The sequence below is a fragment of the Ovis aries genome, chromosome 8, assembly GCF_016772045.2.
Source record: "Ovis aries strain OAR_USU_Benz2616 breed Rambouillet chromosome 8, ARS-UI_Ramb_v3.0, whole genome shotgun sequence".
NCBI classification, from domain to species: Eukaryota; Metazoa; Chordata; class Mammalia; order Artiodactyla; family Bovidae; genus Ovis; species Ovis aries.
The window spans coordinates 36,597,964-36,613,765 of NC_056061.1; the positions used below are offsets into that span (position 1 = coordinate 36,597,964).

Consider the following 15,802-nt stretch of genomic DNA (forward strand, 5'->3'; position numbering starts at 1 on the left):
GACATATCAATTGATATTTTAAAATATATGATGTAACCTCAATGATTTCTAGTTCTGTGTGGATCCAAGTATATATACAGGCATTCCACTGAGCTCGAATCAGCTAGGAAAAATCTTCGTATTTCTCAGAAGTAAAACACCTTAATTTAACATTGTCAGTGAATGCTGAAATGTTTATTTTTTTAGTGTTAAGAATATGTCTATGCTTTGATTGGCATTACAAGTTAAGAATTCCTTGCTTCTTGATTTTCAGTGCTTCAAAACATATCAGATATTGTAATCTGGTATAAGAAACATACAGTTAGTTCTCAATCAATTACCTATGTAATAGAGTAGAGCAGTGGGGCAGTGATAATATTTTAAAAGTTAGCTTTTTACTTTTAAGTACATTTTTTGAGACGAGAACTCTCCGTACTTTCAACTTTGAAGCTGTACTGTGAAGATCCAACTCAAGATACAGACCACCATGTTCCCTTCTTGATTTTTTTTTTCCCTTCTTACTCACTTCACATAAGTAGAATCATGCTTCATGGAATAATCCTGAAATTAGCTAACTGATACCTTTCTGGATTATAGGAAAACGAAATGACTGTCAAGTTCAAGGGTATCTAGGTATAACTTTATTTCTAAAAATCATTTTGATTTTCTAATCTCCTGGACTTCTGATGATTTACAGTTAAATATAGTTTCTTTCCATGTTTTCTCAGCACAGTTATTTACCCAGTCAAGCTCTGATTTAAAACTCCCACCCAAGTTTCTTCTTATTGTATTTATTTTATTTTCTTCTTAAGTTCATGTTAGTTTGCACTGTCTAGAACAACAGTGCACTCAACCACTGTTTTGTCAATTATCTAACAAATGAAGAGTTATTTGTTCTTGGTAACTGTTCTACTACTAGTTTGCAAGTGGTTTTCCTTCTTCTACAGGTTGGTGTAGATTTAGTTTTCTTCTAAAACATGTATATTTCCATATACCACTCATTCAAATCTCTTTCCTGATTGGAAGATCATTAGCGCTGTCTTAGAGGGAGCTCTGCGAGAAAAGTGTTTAGTATGTATGTCAATATCATAATCATGGTAATGGGGAGGGGGGGAAGATCTATAACTAGTACATAAGAATTGGTTAATCCTTTTTTCCCTCTAAAGAATTAAGGATTATTATAATTTGTTTCAAAAAGACAGTATTTTATAACATGCATGTTCTCCAGTTTTGTATGTACTTGTTGAATCTTTTCAGAATTACTGGATCTTCAGCCTTTACCTATCACAGCTTTGGGCTGTGAAGCGTATGAAGCACTGTACAACTTCAGCCACTTTAACCCTGTGCAGACACAAATATTTCATACGCTGTATCACACAGACTGTAATGTCTTACTTGGAGCACCCACTGGATCAGGAAAGACTGTTGCAGCTGAATTAGCCATTTTCAGAGTCTTCAACAAGTACCCTGCTTCAAAGGTCAGTTGGAAACAATCATATATTTACATTCAGTTATAAAACATAATTTATAATCTGTAAATTAGCCAGTTCTAAATATACTGGCAGGACTTATACTGAATAGATTTGCCACTCTCTTCTAAGTTTTCCAGGGGGGCCCAGATCAATATATGAGTAAATGGCCACAAGAAAATTTATATTAACACTTTGGAAGCCTTTAGTTAGATTTCTAATGTACTTATTGGTGCTCACGTGTCCTTTCCTCATTGTAAAGTATCTATAATTCATAGGAAATTTCATTGTAAGATATGTAGTTCATAGCCATACTTATAAGAAATATAATGATTCATAATCATTAATCATAATCAAACCCTTTGGCTGTGAAGAAAATGCTAATATTTTAATAAATATAGCTGATTACACACAGGAAATACCAAGGCAGCCTTTATTCCACATTTCTCCAAATGGCCATGCTATTATTAATGTAAATAATGTGTCGAGTCAAATAAGTGTTGATTTTAAGCTTTCTTGAAATGTGAAGTACTCTCAGAAACCTTTTTTTCCAAAAAAGTGAATTTACTTGTTATGATTAGAATTATGTGCTCTTTTCCTCATCATTTGTGATTTTAGAAATGTTTTAACTTCCTTTTTTAATGATTTTCACTTAGTAGTTATTCTTCCCTGCTTAGCTTTATGTTTTCCTACTCTTAAGTTTATTATGTGGCTATGGATCCATTGAAAGTGAAAAAAAGTGAAAATGAAAGTCACTCAGTTGTGTCTGACTCTTTGTGACCCTCCAGACTGTAGCCTGCCTGGCTCTTCTGTCCCTGGAATTCTCCGGGCAAGAATACTGGAGTGGGTGGCCATTCCCTTCTCCAGGAAATCTTCCCAAGCCAGGGATCAAACCCAGGTCTCCCACACTGCAGGCGGATTCTTTACCATCTGAGCCACCAAGAAGCTCAAGAATACTGGAGTGGGTAGCCTATCCCTTCTCCAGGGGATCTTCCCAACCCAGGAGTCAAACCGGGGTCCCCTGCACTGTAGGCGCATTCTTTAGCAGATGAGCTACTATAGAAGCCATTAGGAGACAAATTAACGCAACCAGTAGAGCTCTGTTCTAAATTTGAAACATTTTATAGAGGAAAGAATTTTTTCCAGTAAGTAATCTGTATGAAAGTTTAGATTATTAAAGACCAGCGTTGTTTTTTTTTTTTAATTTATTTTTGTTTTTTAAATTGTAGAACACCTAAAATGTATGACTGGCATTGGCGTCTTCCATAAAGTCTGCATTAAAATTTAAACAACCAGATTATTTATCTGTATAATTTCAAAATTAGGAGCTTTTTTCATGAAAGAGTTATAACATATATAATTTATTATCTTCTAGTTTTTTAAAAATTTTCACATTATGTTAAAAGATAATTTCATTCTGTAACAACCAAGAGGGGTGAGATGCAGAAGGGAGTGGTGAGGAGGTTCAAGAGAGAGGGCACATATGTATACTTAGGACTCATTTATGTTGTTGTATGGCGGAAGCCAACACAATATTGTAAAGCAATTATCTTCTGATTAAAATTAAAAAAATTTTAATGATAATTTCATTATAAACCACCTAAAGAAAATACCAATGGTGCTTTTTAAAAAATATTTAAAATTTTCTATGTCAGTATTTTTATGATTTGTTACATTCATGTCTTACTTTGGCTAAATGTAGTTTAAGCTAATTAATTTTCCCATTAATTTAAAATTGTAAGTCTTTCAGTATTAAAAGATACATTTTTAAAGCTACACTTATATTTTGATAAATTTTGTTGAGTTTACCTGTATTTGAAAATGATGTCGCTGTTTTCATGAGATCATTTTGCATCCCCATTTTAGGCAGTATATATTGCACCCTTAAAAGCCCTAGTACGTGAACGAATGGATGATTGGAAAGTTAGAATAGAAGAAAAACTTGGTAAAAAGTAAGTTCTTCCTTTTTCAGAAGATATGTGATGAATAATTGAAAAGGATCAAGAAATAAAAGATTTGCCTAAAACTGTTGAATGCTTTTAAATGATTTTCATTTTATTTAAAAGTGTTTTAGTTAAAATGTTATCAATATTCTCACTTGTTTCAAGATTGAAAAATGAAAGCCCTTAATTTACTTATACTTTTATTTGGCAAGAAAATTTTCTCAAAACTTTAGATCAAAAACAAAAGAAAAATAAGATATGTCCCTATTTTTCTTTCACACACTTCAAAGTAGCTTCCAAAAACTGCTTAGAAGGCATTTTGCATGTAAATAATTTACCAAAAAAAGAAAAAGAAAATCATTGGAGAACATGACTTAAAAAAAATTTTTTTTACTATTGACAAGGTTACTTATTATAATATTTTTTTAATAGCAAGATTGCATGTAACCTGAGTAACCGCTGGAGCATCACTAAATATACTATGACACATTCACACCATGCAAAATATTGTCTTACTCTGTGAAAAAAATGAATTCTATATACTGAAAAATAGATCTTCCAAGATACTGTTTAAAGAACTGTTTTTAAGTATTCCCCTTTTGTTTTTAAAACTTGATGAAGAATATAACTATGTGTTTGTTTCAGAATGAGAATCAGGTGATGAGAATATCCATTTTGCAGAGACTATTTACTATATATATATATATATATATATATATATATATATATATACTTTGAACCATCAAATATATTACCTATTCAAAATAATAAATAAAATGTAAAAAAATAATAAAAGGAACGTAAAGCTTTGGGAATGCTATCCTTGGAGGAACTAATCTTGATTTTTTTGTTTGTTTTTTGAATGTCAAAACAGATATAAAAATGACTTCATGGTTACCTAAAATTTGGAGTTAGCCTTCAGTTTTCCTTCTTTCTCACAATAATTCTGAGATCTTCTCAGAATGGGAAGACAATATATTTGACCCAGCTTACCTTGTTTGTGTCCTTATATATTTGAATTTGCCTATAATATCTAGACAATTTCAACCTAAGAAAAGAAACAAAATTTACACACAATTATATTCTTCATGAATACCTCCTTTTGTCTTAATAAGTTAACACTTTCCCTCATTAGAAAGGTGTTTATTCCAACATAAGGAGGAGGTGTGAGTTCACCTCTGTAAAATCACAAAGGGCAGAGACTTTGTAAACATAATGAAAACAAAGTTTGATACTCTTGCATATCTGCATAGAAGTTAGATTTCAGTGATTCGCTTTTATATATTCTTCATTTTATGGGAGGAAATCATCTTAGAATCATTAAGAAATATCTGTTTTGGACTCAAGTCAGAAAATTTCAGAAGTCAAAGGGAGATGATTTAGTTTTAAGCATAATAAAATTTTATTTTGAAGGCCATATTTTGGTTTTCTAAGCTCATGTGTTACCTGAAAATTTTAAGGGATCATTTTTATTCTTCTCCAGAGTTATTGAACTGACAGGAGATGTAACTCCTGATATGAAATCCATTGCCAAGGCTGACCTTATTGTGACCACACCAGAGAAGTGGGATGGAGTCAGCCGAAGCTGGCAAAATAGGAACTATGTAAAGCAAGTCACTATTCTCATCATAGATGAGATCCATCTGCTCGGTGGGTACCACTGCATCTGAATCCAGTTTACAAACTTGGACTCCTCATACCTGCAGCAGCTAGCATCAGGACTTGTTAAATGATTAACGTCCATTATTCCTCTTTCTTAGGGGAAGAAAGAGGCCCTGTTCTAGAAGTCATTGTATCTCGAACGAATTTCATCTCATCCCACACAGAAAAGCCTGTTAGGATAGTTGGACTATCCACTGCATTAGCTAATGCCAGAGACCTTGCTGACTGGCTCAATATTCGTCAGGTATGTGAAAGATTGGTAAACCAGACATTTCATAGTATGGGTTAGGGCCTTATTAAGGAAGCACTAGAATATTATAAAGTATAAAAACTGGAAATGGTTTCTCTCTCATTTTTACTCTAGATGGGCTTGTTCAACTTCCGACCATCAGTACGCCCAGTTCCACTGGAAGTTCACATTCAGGGTTTCCCAGGTCAACATTACTGTCCTCGTATGGCTAGTATGAATAAGCCTACATTTCAGGGTAAGCTTCAGATATCCTGGGATGAATAACAGCCGTTTTGTATGGTAGCCTTTAAATGCATTCTAAATGTCCTGGGCTTCTTTGAAAGGGTGGTGCTGCTCCAACTTCTACAGATATCTAGAACTATTTACGTTAACTGTTGAGGAATATTAATATATATTGAACTGACTATTGAAAGTTTAATTTCATAAGTGAAAATGTCTTCATAGTAGAATAAATATATGTACTCTAAAAAATCAAATTCTTAAAATTAATTTATTAAGGTATTATGATAGTAACTTGAGTAAATGACAAATAGAATATTTGTTTTAGACTCATAATATTAATTTTTATCAGAAATCATCTGAAAAATTTCAGTACTTTTTTTGGCTATGTATCTGTTTATGTTTTATATTTTGTTTTTCCCTTTCTAACAAATTAGGCAGGCAGGAAAGATTTAAGAATAACACTCCTGTTTTATTGAAACATGTTTTCGTGTTTAGGCTGCATAAGGAATATTTATTATATCAATTAAAAATAACCTCCAAAATAAATTCTCTAATGTGAACTGCTGTTGATTGTGAGGTGACAGTTGTGAGGTGACTTTTTAGCTGCTGTAATTAGCCTTATGACAGAAGCAAAGTATTGATTGTGAACTGGAGACCAATCTTGGCAGTTCAGATTATTTACACCTCCACAGAAGCATTGTACAAAATCACTAATGAACAATAAATCTGCCGTGAACTGTTCAGCCACACCTGTTCTTGCAGCAGCAAAAATCCATTAAATGTTTGAAGTTTAAAAAAGAGGCAAATTCATTCATTCATGATTATGTGCACCAATGATACCAATATTGTACTAATATGTGTATTTTGAATGTATCTCTAATATGATTTATCAAAGTATTACCATTTGCATTCTATAAATTCTGATCTACTGTGAATGTGTTAATTTTTCATAGTATGTTTGATAGATTGGTTCCAAAGGAATGACTGATCCCAAACCGGTGATTGAAATGAAGCATTTTATATTATGTAAATCAATAGTAAATTAACTATACCTACACTTCTCTAAATATTGCATAAGTACAGCAGCTATCCTTGTAAACTATTATACCTGTAGTGGATCACTATATTTCTTTGAGTTTATATTTATGATTTTGTGATAGCTTTATTTCTCACTCTTAGGTATAAATATAGCCAAGGTCATGTCAACATTTCCATTTATGAACCTTGTTCTTTTAGCCCATAAAAAGAAATTCTGCAGCTCACCTTTCAAACAAGAAATTATAAGGAAGCTGTACTTTTTAGTATAAAAATTTCTAATATCTCTGTTTAAAGAGACCTGTGTACACATAAGTATAAATTCTCCTTGTACCATTTTATCAGTATTTTGGAACCTATGCATAGCAAAGAAACTTCAATTCCAGTTAAGTCAAATGATTTGTGTGGCTATTTAAGTAATATTTTTTCAGTCTTATTACCCAGTTTTCAAACTACTCATCTTCTGTGTTTCTACTCCCTATGTGCCATCACTCAGACATGGATTCAAGTATGGTATTTTCTTCAGCTCTCTTCTGCATTCTCTTATCTTCCCACTTTAAACCGTATGCTTATGTTTTGGGGAAAACATTTTTCTGACATATCTGATTAATTTGTTGATACAAACTCACTTAATTTTTCTATCTACTGGTGACAGGACAAAAATAAAAGGAATTTTTTGTGGCTTTCCTTCAACCCCACCCCTGCCTCAGGTCTTGATTCTCTCTCCAGACCCCAGGACCAGCTAATGCTGCAATAGCATTGCTTGGCCAAGCAGAAACACAACTCAAAAATAGACCTGTACAGTTGTATCCATATACAGTTGTTTGTGGAGAGTCTCAGCTTTTAAGTCTCCTTCCTTGGCAGGTCAGAACTGAACCAGGAGTCAAGATATTTCAGTCTTCCCTATCTTGGGCAGAAAATTCCCCTAAGTAGAGACAGCTACCTTTCCTTTCCTATCATTTCTCTAGTATAATGTCAGAATTTCATGACCAAATTAAGAATTCAATTAAATCATTTACATCCTTAGTTTTCATGCATTTATTTGATATTCTAATGAAATTCAGATTCTGGTTTAAGTGGCTTACTATTTTATTTTCTACAATTTTTCAACAGCAATTAGAAGCCATTCTCCAGCTAAACCTGTTTTGATATTTGTCTCATCAAGACGTCAAACTCGTCTTACTGCTTTGGAGTTGATAGCATTTCTAGCTACCGAAGAAGATCCAAAGCAGTGGTTGAATATGGATGAAAGAGAGGTAAGCAACATATTTTAATTCTACTTCTTATTCCTGTCAAATTAGTGTGTATTGTAGTATAATGGGAATTACATATATAGTTATGTTTAGTTTTAATCTATTTATTACCGTTGCTGTTGTTTTTATTCATGTCCAACTCTTCGCAACCCTGTGGACTGTAGCCCACCAGACTCCTCTGTCCACAGGATTTCCCAGGCAAGAATACTGGAGTCGGTTGCCATTTCCTTCTCCAGGAGAGATTCCTGATCCAGGGATCAAACCCATCCCTCCTGCCTTGAAGGCATATTCTTTACCACTGAGCCACCCAGGCTTCCCATATATTACTGTATTTCTCCCCTTAACTTCATCACCTATGTATATTTTAATATTTGGCTAAGTTTTTTCCATAATATTTGAATGTTCACTGCTCTTGAAATTCATAATCAATTTTGCAAAGTTAACTTTGTATAAACTATATAACATGACCATCTTCAAAAACTTAGAAAACACTGATAAGTAAAGCCTATTATTGTCCTTTAAGTAATAAGCATCATTAAAATGTTTTCATATCTGCATAATTCTATTATATGACTATTCCATTGTACTTTTCTCCTATAATTAAATAATCATTCATCTTTATTATTATGGGTTTTTCTTTATTTAGAGTGATTTCCTGAGTACAGACTTATAAATTTAAAATTAATGGTTCAAATAATGTAGCCATTTTTTATAATTTTTCATACACACATAATTACTTTCTAAAAGGGCTGTACCAATTTTGATTATCCCTATTGATGTATGAACTGTCAGCAGTGTATGAGAGTAACAGTCTCAGTATATACTCACTTGTTTTAATTTATTGTTATAGATCAAATGTTTCTTGTTTTAGTGTTTTAATGTGTGCCTTCATTTTTTTGTAGTTGAACATTTTTTTCCATATATTTATTCTCTTTTGTCCCTTCATTCCTTTGGGTTTTTATCTGTTGCAGTACAGCATTTTAAAAATATATTTGTGTGGGAACCTTACCAAATTGAAATACCATATACCCATGCATACACCCCTAAAACTTTATACAGGCATACCTTAGAGATATTGTGGATTGGGTTCCAGACTACTGCAATAAAGCAAACATTGCAGTAAAGCTAATCACACAAAATTTTTGCTTTCCTAGTGCTTAATAAAAGTTACACTTACACTATACTATAGTCATCTAAGTGTGATGTAGTATTATGTCTTTAAAAAAGTACATAACTTAATCTATTATAAAAAGAGTGTATTGCTAAAAAAAAAACACTCACCATCATCATCTGAACCTTCCATAAGTCATAATCGTAATATCAAAGATCACTGATCACAGATCATCATAACAAATAAAATAATGATGAAAAAGTTTGAAATATTGAGGGAATTGCCAAAATATGACACAGAGACATGAAGTGAGCAAATGTTGTTGGAAAAATGGTGTCGATAGACTTGTTCAACATGAAATTGCCACAGACCTTCCGTATGTAAAGGAAAAATAAAGCCACGTTATTTGCAAAGCACAATAAAATGAGGCATGCCTGGTATGAGGCATGTCACTCATGAAGTATGTTACTTTTTTCCATATGTATGTGTTAGTTATATATACATGTATTAACCTTTCATCTGCTTTATTAGTAAATTTTAGTAGTTCACTGAGTTAGTTTTTTCAAATGGCAGTTTTTGCATTTTATGTGAAACAGTCTGTTAATATGATTCTTTGTGATTCCTTCCAGTACTTCTAAATGTAGGTATTCTCCTGTCTCCTGCCATAGATTGATAGTGATTTTTTCTTTCTTACACTTTTCTGGTTTTTTAAAATATGTTCCTAGCTGGAGTTACGATTGGAAAAAAGTAGCTGAAATCAGTGATAAAACTGTTGCATTGTCTTCCTTCTCCCTGCGCCTCTCCACTTTTTCATCTCATGTAGCCTGAAGAACAGTAAACACAGTGCTCCGAGCCTACTAGTGCCAGTCTCAACAGTCACATAGTCCTCCCCTTCCGTGTCTCACAACTCATTTAGGGTTGGATGGTACTGTGTATATTACAGTCATATGTTAACATTAGTTAACTAGCAACAGTTAACACTTCAAGATGTTCTTATGTAGGACCACAGATGACCTTATTAATCACTAATAAGTAGCAGAACCCAAAATTAACTTCATGTAAAAGCTATCACATAACCCATGAAGTAGGGTGAAAGCTCTCATTTATCTTTCAAGTTTCATCATTACTCCTTTAATGTGATTTGTAGGTCTATACAAGGTATACAAGATAATTTAAAATCCACATAATTTTGTCAAAAGTTCCTTATCCTGTGTTATTTACTTATTACGCCCAAATAATGACCCTGTTGTATTTAAACATTATCTTGACTTAAAGGAAATGCTGAAAAATAGATGTATGAAATATATACCTGTATACAGTTTAGTTTATATACAGCATCTATCTAGCCTTATTTTCTTCTTGGTTTTGTTTTTTTCCTCTTGTGTCTTATCCCTAACAGTGTTCTAACGGAGACTTTTCTTTGAAGTCATGGTACAAGGTACCTATTTACATTTGGGGATGTGTGCTCAAAGCATTTTTATATAAGAACTGTGCCTTTAGCACATATGTGACTCACATGAACCTCAGATGTGAACCTCATGTGCTCTCCCTGCTGTAGTTCAACTCTACTATTCTTTATTTTTCATTTAAAGGTGTGAGACCTTAGAAACTCTGAACTGCTCACCATTGTATGAAACTACTTCTCTGTTTTGTATTTTTTTTTTTAATCAGCAAAAAATCTATCACCGAGGCTCATTAGAAAGTACAGAAATTACTTACATGGTCTTTGCTGTTTCATATATTTCGTTGCTAAAATAGGCCAGTTGGAAATTATGTCATTTCTGGACATTTTGTTTCACCAAGCCCATCTCAAGAATAAGACAACCCAAGCTTTGTTTTATTCCTGCCACTAAAAAAGCCATCACCTTTAAAGTCAAATTCTCTAAGGGTTTACAACTGATTATTATGCAAATTCATCTGATTATACTAAAACCTACTGTAAAGTAGGTTTTCACTGTTGAATCCTCTAAATAAATAGGACTAGAGGCTTCCCTGGTGGCTCAGAGGTTAAAGCGTCTGCCTCCAATGTGGGAGACCTGGGTTCGATCCCTGGGTCGGGAAGACCCTTTGGAGAAGGAAATGGCAATCCACTCCAGTATTCCTGCCTGGAGATCCCATGGATGGAGAAGCCTGGTGGGTTACAGTCCACGGGGTCGCAAAGAGTCGGACACGACTGAGCGACTTCACTTTTCAAGACTTAAGTTTTTGCAAGAGTTACTCTCCATGATATCCTGGCCTAGACACTTAGTGACTGCTCCTGGTGCTGCTCCTTGGACAGTGTCCGGTTGGTGTCTGTGGTAGGTCATGAGTTCTCTGGGTAGGACGCTAGGGTTGACGACTTGAGCATTCACAGGAGGCGGGGTAAGCATGGGAGCAGTTTCCCGGCAGCTGTAGAGCAGGGAGGCCCTGTGGAAGACAGTAGCATTAGAATAATTCTTCAGTTCGATGGTGTGAAGTCAGGAAGTGTCCCTAGATGTGGAGGTGGGAGGGGAGGGATTCAGGGGAGAAAGGAAAGAAAGCTAGGCAAATCTGAAGAGGACAGAGAAACAGAATGTGACCAAGGGAGAATATATGTGTTCTATTTTGATTCGAAGCAAAGACAAAAGAAATTATCTTAACCCAGTGAAGCCTCAAAGTAAAGTATTAGAAAGTATCACTGATGTGAAATCATACTGGAGAATGAGAAAACTCTAATAATAGTAATGTTCTTTCATACTTACCATTACGAAGGCTCCTGCAGTGATTCCAAAGGTTTGTGGGCATGTGCTGTTATGCATCTTGGATTTCTCAGTTGGACAGCCACCACTTCCACCACTAACCCCAGATGGTTGGGTCTTGCATCACTCTCTCAAGCTGATTGCAAAATTCATCTCTGAATTGAAGAAAGTAGGGAAAACCTCTAGACCATTCAGGTATGACCTAAATCAAATCCCTTATGATTGTACAGCAGAAATGACAAATAAATTCAAGGGATTAGATCTGATAAAGTGCCTGAAGAACTATGGAAAGAGATTAATAACATTATACAGGAGGCTGTGATCAAAACCATTCCCAAGAAATACAAAAAGGCAAAAAAAAATAGTTATCTGAGGAGGACTTACAGATAGCTGAGAAAAGAAGAAAAACGCAAAGGAGAAAAGGAAAGATATATCGATCTGAATGCAGAGTACCAAGAATAGCAAGAAGAGATGAGAAAGCTTTCTTAAGCGATCAATGCAAAGAAATAGAGGAAAACAACAGATAGAGAAAGACTAGAGAAAATTAGAGATACCAAGGGAATATGTCATGCAAGTTCAATTCAGTTCAGTCGCTCAGTTGTGTCCGACTCTTTGCGACCCCATGAATCACAGCACAGCAGGCCTTCCTGTCCATCACCAACTCCTGGAGTTCACCCAGACTCATGTGCATCGAGTCGGTGATGCCATCCAGCCATCTCATTCTCTGTCGTCCCCTTCTCCTGCCCCCAATCCCTCCCAGCATCAGGGTGTTTCATAATGAGTCAACTCTTCACAGGAGGTGGCCAAATTATTGGAGTTTCAGCCTCAGCATCAGTCCTTCAAATGAATGCCCAGGACTGGTCTCCTTTAAGATGGACTAGTTGGATCTCCTTGCAGTCCAAGGGACTCGCAAGACTCTTCTCCAGCACCACAGTTCAACAGCATGAATTCTTCGGCTCTCAGCTTTCTTCACAGTACAACTCACATCCGTACATGACCGCTGGAAAAACCATAGCCTTGACTAGACGGACCTTTGTTGGCAAAGTCTCTGCTTTTTAATATACTGTCTAGGTTGGTCATAACTTTTCTTGCAAGGAGTAAGCATCTTAATTTCATGGCTGCAATCACCATCTGCAGTGATTTTGGAGCCCAAAAAACAAAGTCTGACACTGTTTCCCTATTTATTTCCCATGAAGTGATGGGACCAGATGCCTGTTTGGAACCAGTCTGTTGTTCCATGTCCAGTTCTAACTATTGCTTCTTGACCTGCCTCTTGAGAGGCAGGTCAGGTGGTCTGGTATTTCTGTCTCTTTCAGAATTTTCTACAGTTTATTGTGATCCACACAGTCAAAGGCTTTGGCATAGTCAATAAAGCAGAAATAGATGTTTTTCTGGAACTCTCTTGCTTTTTCCATGATCCAGCGGATGTTGGCAATTTGATCTCTGGTTCCTGTGCCTCTTCTAAAACCAGCTTGAACATCTGAAAGTTCACGGTTCACGTATTGCTGAAGCCTGGCTTGGAGAATTTTGAGCATTACGTTACTAGCATGTGATATTGTGCAGTAGTTTGAGCATTCTTTGACATTGCCTTTCTTTGGGATAGGAATGAAAACTGACCTTTTCCAGTCCTGTGGCCACTGCTGAGTTTTCCAAATTTGGTAGCATATTGAGTGCAGCACTTTCACAGCATCATCTTTCATGCAAAGATGAGTACAATAAAGGACAGAAACGGTGTGGACCTAACAGAACCAGAAGCTATTAAGAAGAGGTGGCAAGAATACACAGAAGAACTATACAAAAAAGATCTTCATGACCCAGATAACCACGATGGTATGATCACTCACCTAGCACCAGAATTCCTGGAATGCAAAGTCAAGTGGGCTTTAGGAATCATCACTATGAACAAAACTAGTGAAGGTGATGGAATTGCAGCTGAGCTATTTCAAATCCTAAAAGATGATGCTATTAAAGCACTGCACACAGAATGCCAGAAAATTTAAAAACTCAGTTAGGCCAGAGGACTATAAAAGGTCAGTTTTCATTCCAACCCCAAAGAAGGGCAATGCCAAAGAATGTTCAAACTACCGCACAATTGCAGTCATCTCACATGCTAGCAACATAATGCTCAAAATTCTCTAAGCTAGGCTTCAACAATATGTGAACTGTGAACTTCCAGATGTTCAAGCTGGATTTAGAAAAAGCAGAGAAACCTGAGGTCAAATTGCCAACATTTGTTGGATCATCAAAAAAGCAAGAGAATTCCAGAAAAAACATTTACTTCTCTTTCATTGACTACGCTAGAGCCTTTGACTGTGTGTATCACCACAAACTGAAAAATTCTTAAAGAGATGGGAATACCAGACCACCTTACCTGCCTCCTGAGAAATCTGTATGCAGGTCAGGAAGCAACAGTTAGAACTGGACATGGAACAACAGACTGATTCCAAATTGGGAAAGGAGTGTATATATATCAAGGCTGTATATTGTCACCCTGCTTATTTAACTTATATGCAGAATACATCATGCAGAATGCCAGACAGGATGAAGGACAAGCTGGAATCTAAATTATAGGGAGAAATATCAATAATCTCAGATATGCAGATGACACCATCCTTATGGCAGAAGGCAAAAAGGAACTAAAGAGCCGCTTGATGAAGGTAAAAAAGGAGAGTGAAAAATCTGGCTTACAACTCAATATTCAAAAAACGAAGATCATGGCATCCAGTCCCATCACTTCATGGCAAATAGATGGGGAAACAATGAAAACAGTGACAGACTTTATTTTCTTGGGCTCCAAAATCACTGCAGATGGTGACTACAGCCATGAAATTAAAAGATGCTTGCTCCTTGGAAGAAAAGCTATGACTAACCTAGACAGCATATTGAAAAGCAGAGACATTACTTTGCCAACAAAGGTCCATCTAGTCAAAGCCATGGTTTTTCCAGTAGTCATATATGGATAAGAGAATTGGACCATAGAGAAAGCTGAGCACTGAAGAATTGATGCTTTCAAACTGTGGTGTTGGAGAAGACTCTTGAGAGTCCCTTGTACTGCAGGTAGATCAAGCCATTCAATCCTAAAGGAAATCAGTCCTGAATATTCATTGGAAGGACTGAAGCTGAAATTCCAATACTTTGGCCACCTGATGCAAAGAACTGACTCATTTGAAAAGACCCTAATGGTGGGAATGATTGAAGGCAGATGAAGAAGGGGACGACAGAGGATGAGATGGTTGGATGGCATCACCAACTCAAAGGACATGAGTTTGAGCCAGCTCTGGAGTTGGTGATAGACAGAGAAGCCTGGTGTGCTACAGTCTCCTGGGTCACAAAGAGTTGGACACTACTGTGCAACTGAACTGAGTTGAACTCAAGCTTCAAGTCCAAGACAGAAACATCTCAGTGCCTAAGCTTTAGTATCTAGCATGCAGCAGGAGTAAGGAATATCTTTTCCTCTTTGGCCTGTATTGAGAGACGTTCAGGCACTAGTTGTCTATAAACAGTGAAGGTTCAGCACAGCCCTTCTGCTGCCCAAATGCATTCATGCACATCCTCTCCAGACCTTCACTTTAAATAAATAAATAAAAATTCCTCCTAACAATGCAGCTCTCCCTCATATAACTAAAATCCACTCATGCCTCCCCAAGGGAGGCAACTGAAAATTTTATCATTAGCTCCATTAATCCTAGATCTCTTGGTTATCCAGTCACCCTCTGGTTCTTTGGCAAGTCTCTCTAAATGTTCTCTGCTCAGTGTATGAAGTTACCTACAGTCAACTCATGCTATATTTAACAGTGAGGGATGGGGACAGAGACATGAGATTAGTTAAACATGTAACATATTGTTAGTTAAAATCTGTTAGTGCATACATGAGGCAGCAAGGGTAGAGGCCACCATATGCAACTGATCAGAGATATCTGTGATTTATTTTCTCTACTACCCATCACCTATACACTTCTTCTTCAGCCGGCCCCTAAGCTAATTAAGATTCTCTGTTCCATGGAGTTACCAAAACCCACATTCCTGAGACATTGAAAGTTGGCTGTTCATATATGTTTAATATAAAGGATTAAAAAAAAAAAGCTTTGATTTATTTTCCAAATGTGAGAAGATTTCTGTGAAGTCCATTCAGAATTTCCCCTCCCCTTGTGGTATAGCAAT

At 35.8% G+C, this 15,802-nt stretch overlaps 1 protein-coding gene across 1 annotated transcript in view; it reads left to right on the plus strand.

The window, feature by feature from the left end:
- ASCC3 (activating signal cointegrator 1 complex subunit 3) overlaps positions 1–15,802 on the plus strand; it is a 341,266-nt gene that overhangs the window by 228,962 nt on the left and 96,502 nt on the right. The window contains exons 25-30 of the mRNA XM_027972421.2: positions 1,237–1,457; positions 3,315–3,400; positions 4,875–5,041; positions 5,152–5,297; positions 5,418–5,538; positions 7,674–7,816. Coding sequence (XP_027828222.1) covers positions 1,237–1,457; positions 3,315–3,400; positions 4,875–5,041; positions 5,152–5,297; positions 5,418–5,538; positions 7,674–7,816 — 884 coding nt within the window. The remainder of the gene's footprint in view (positions 1–1,236; positions 1,458–3,314; positions 3,401–4,874; positions 5,042–5,151; positions 5,298–5,417; positions 5,539–7,673; positions 7,817–15,802) is intronic.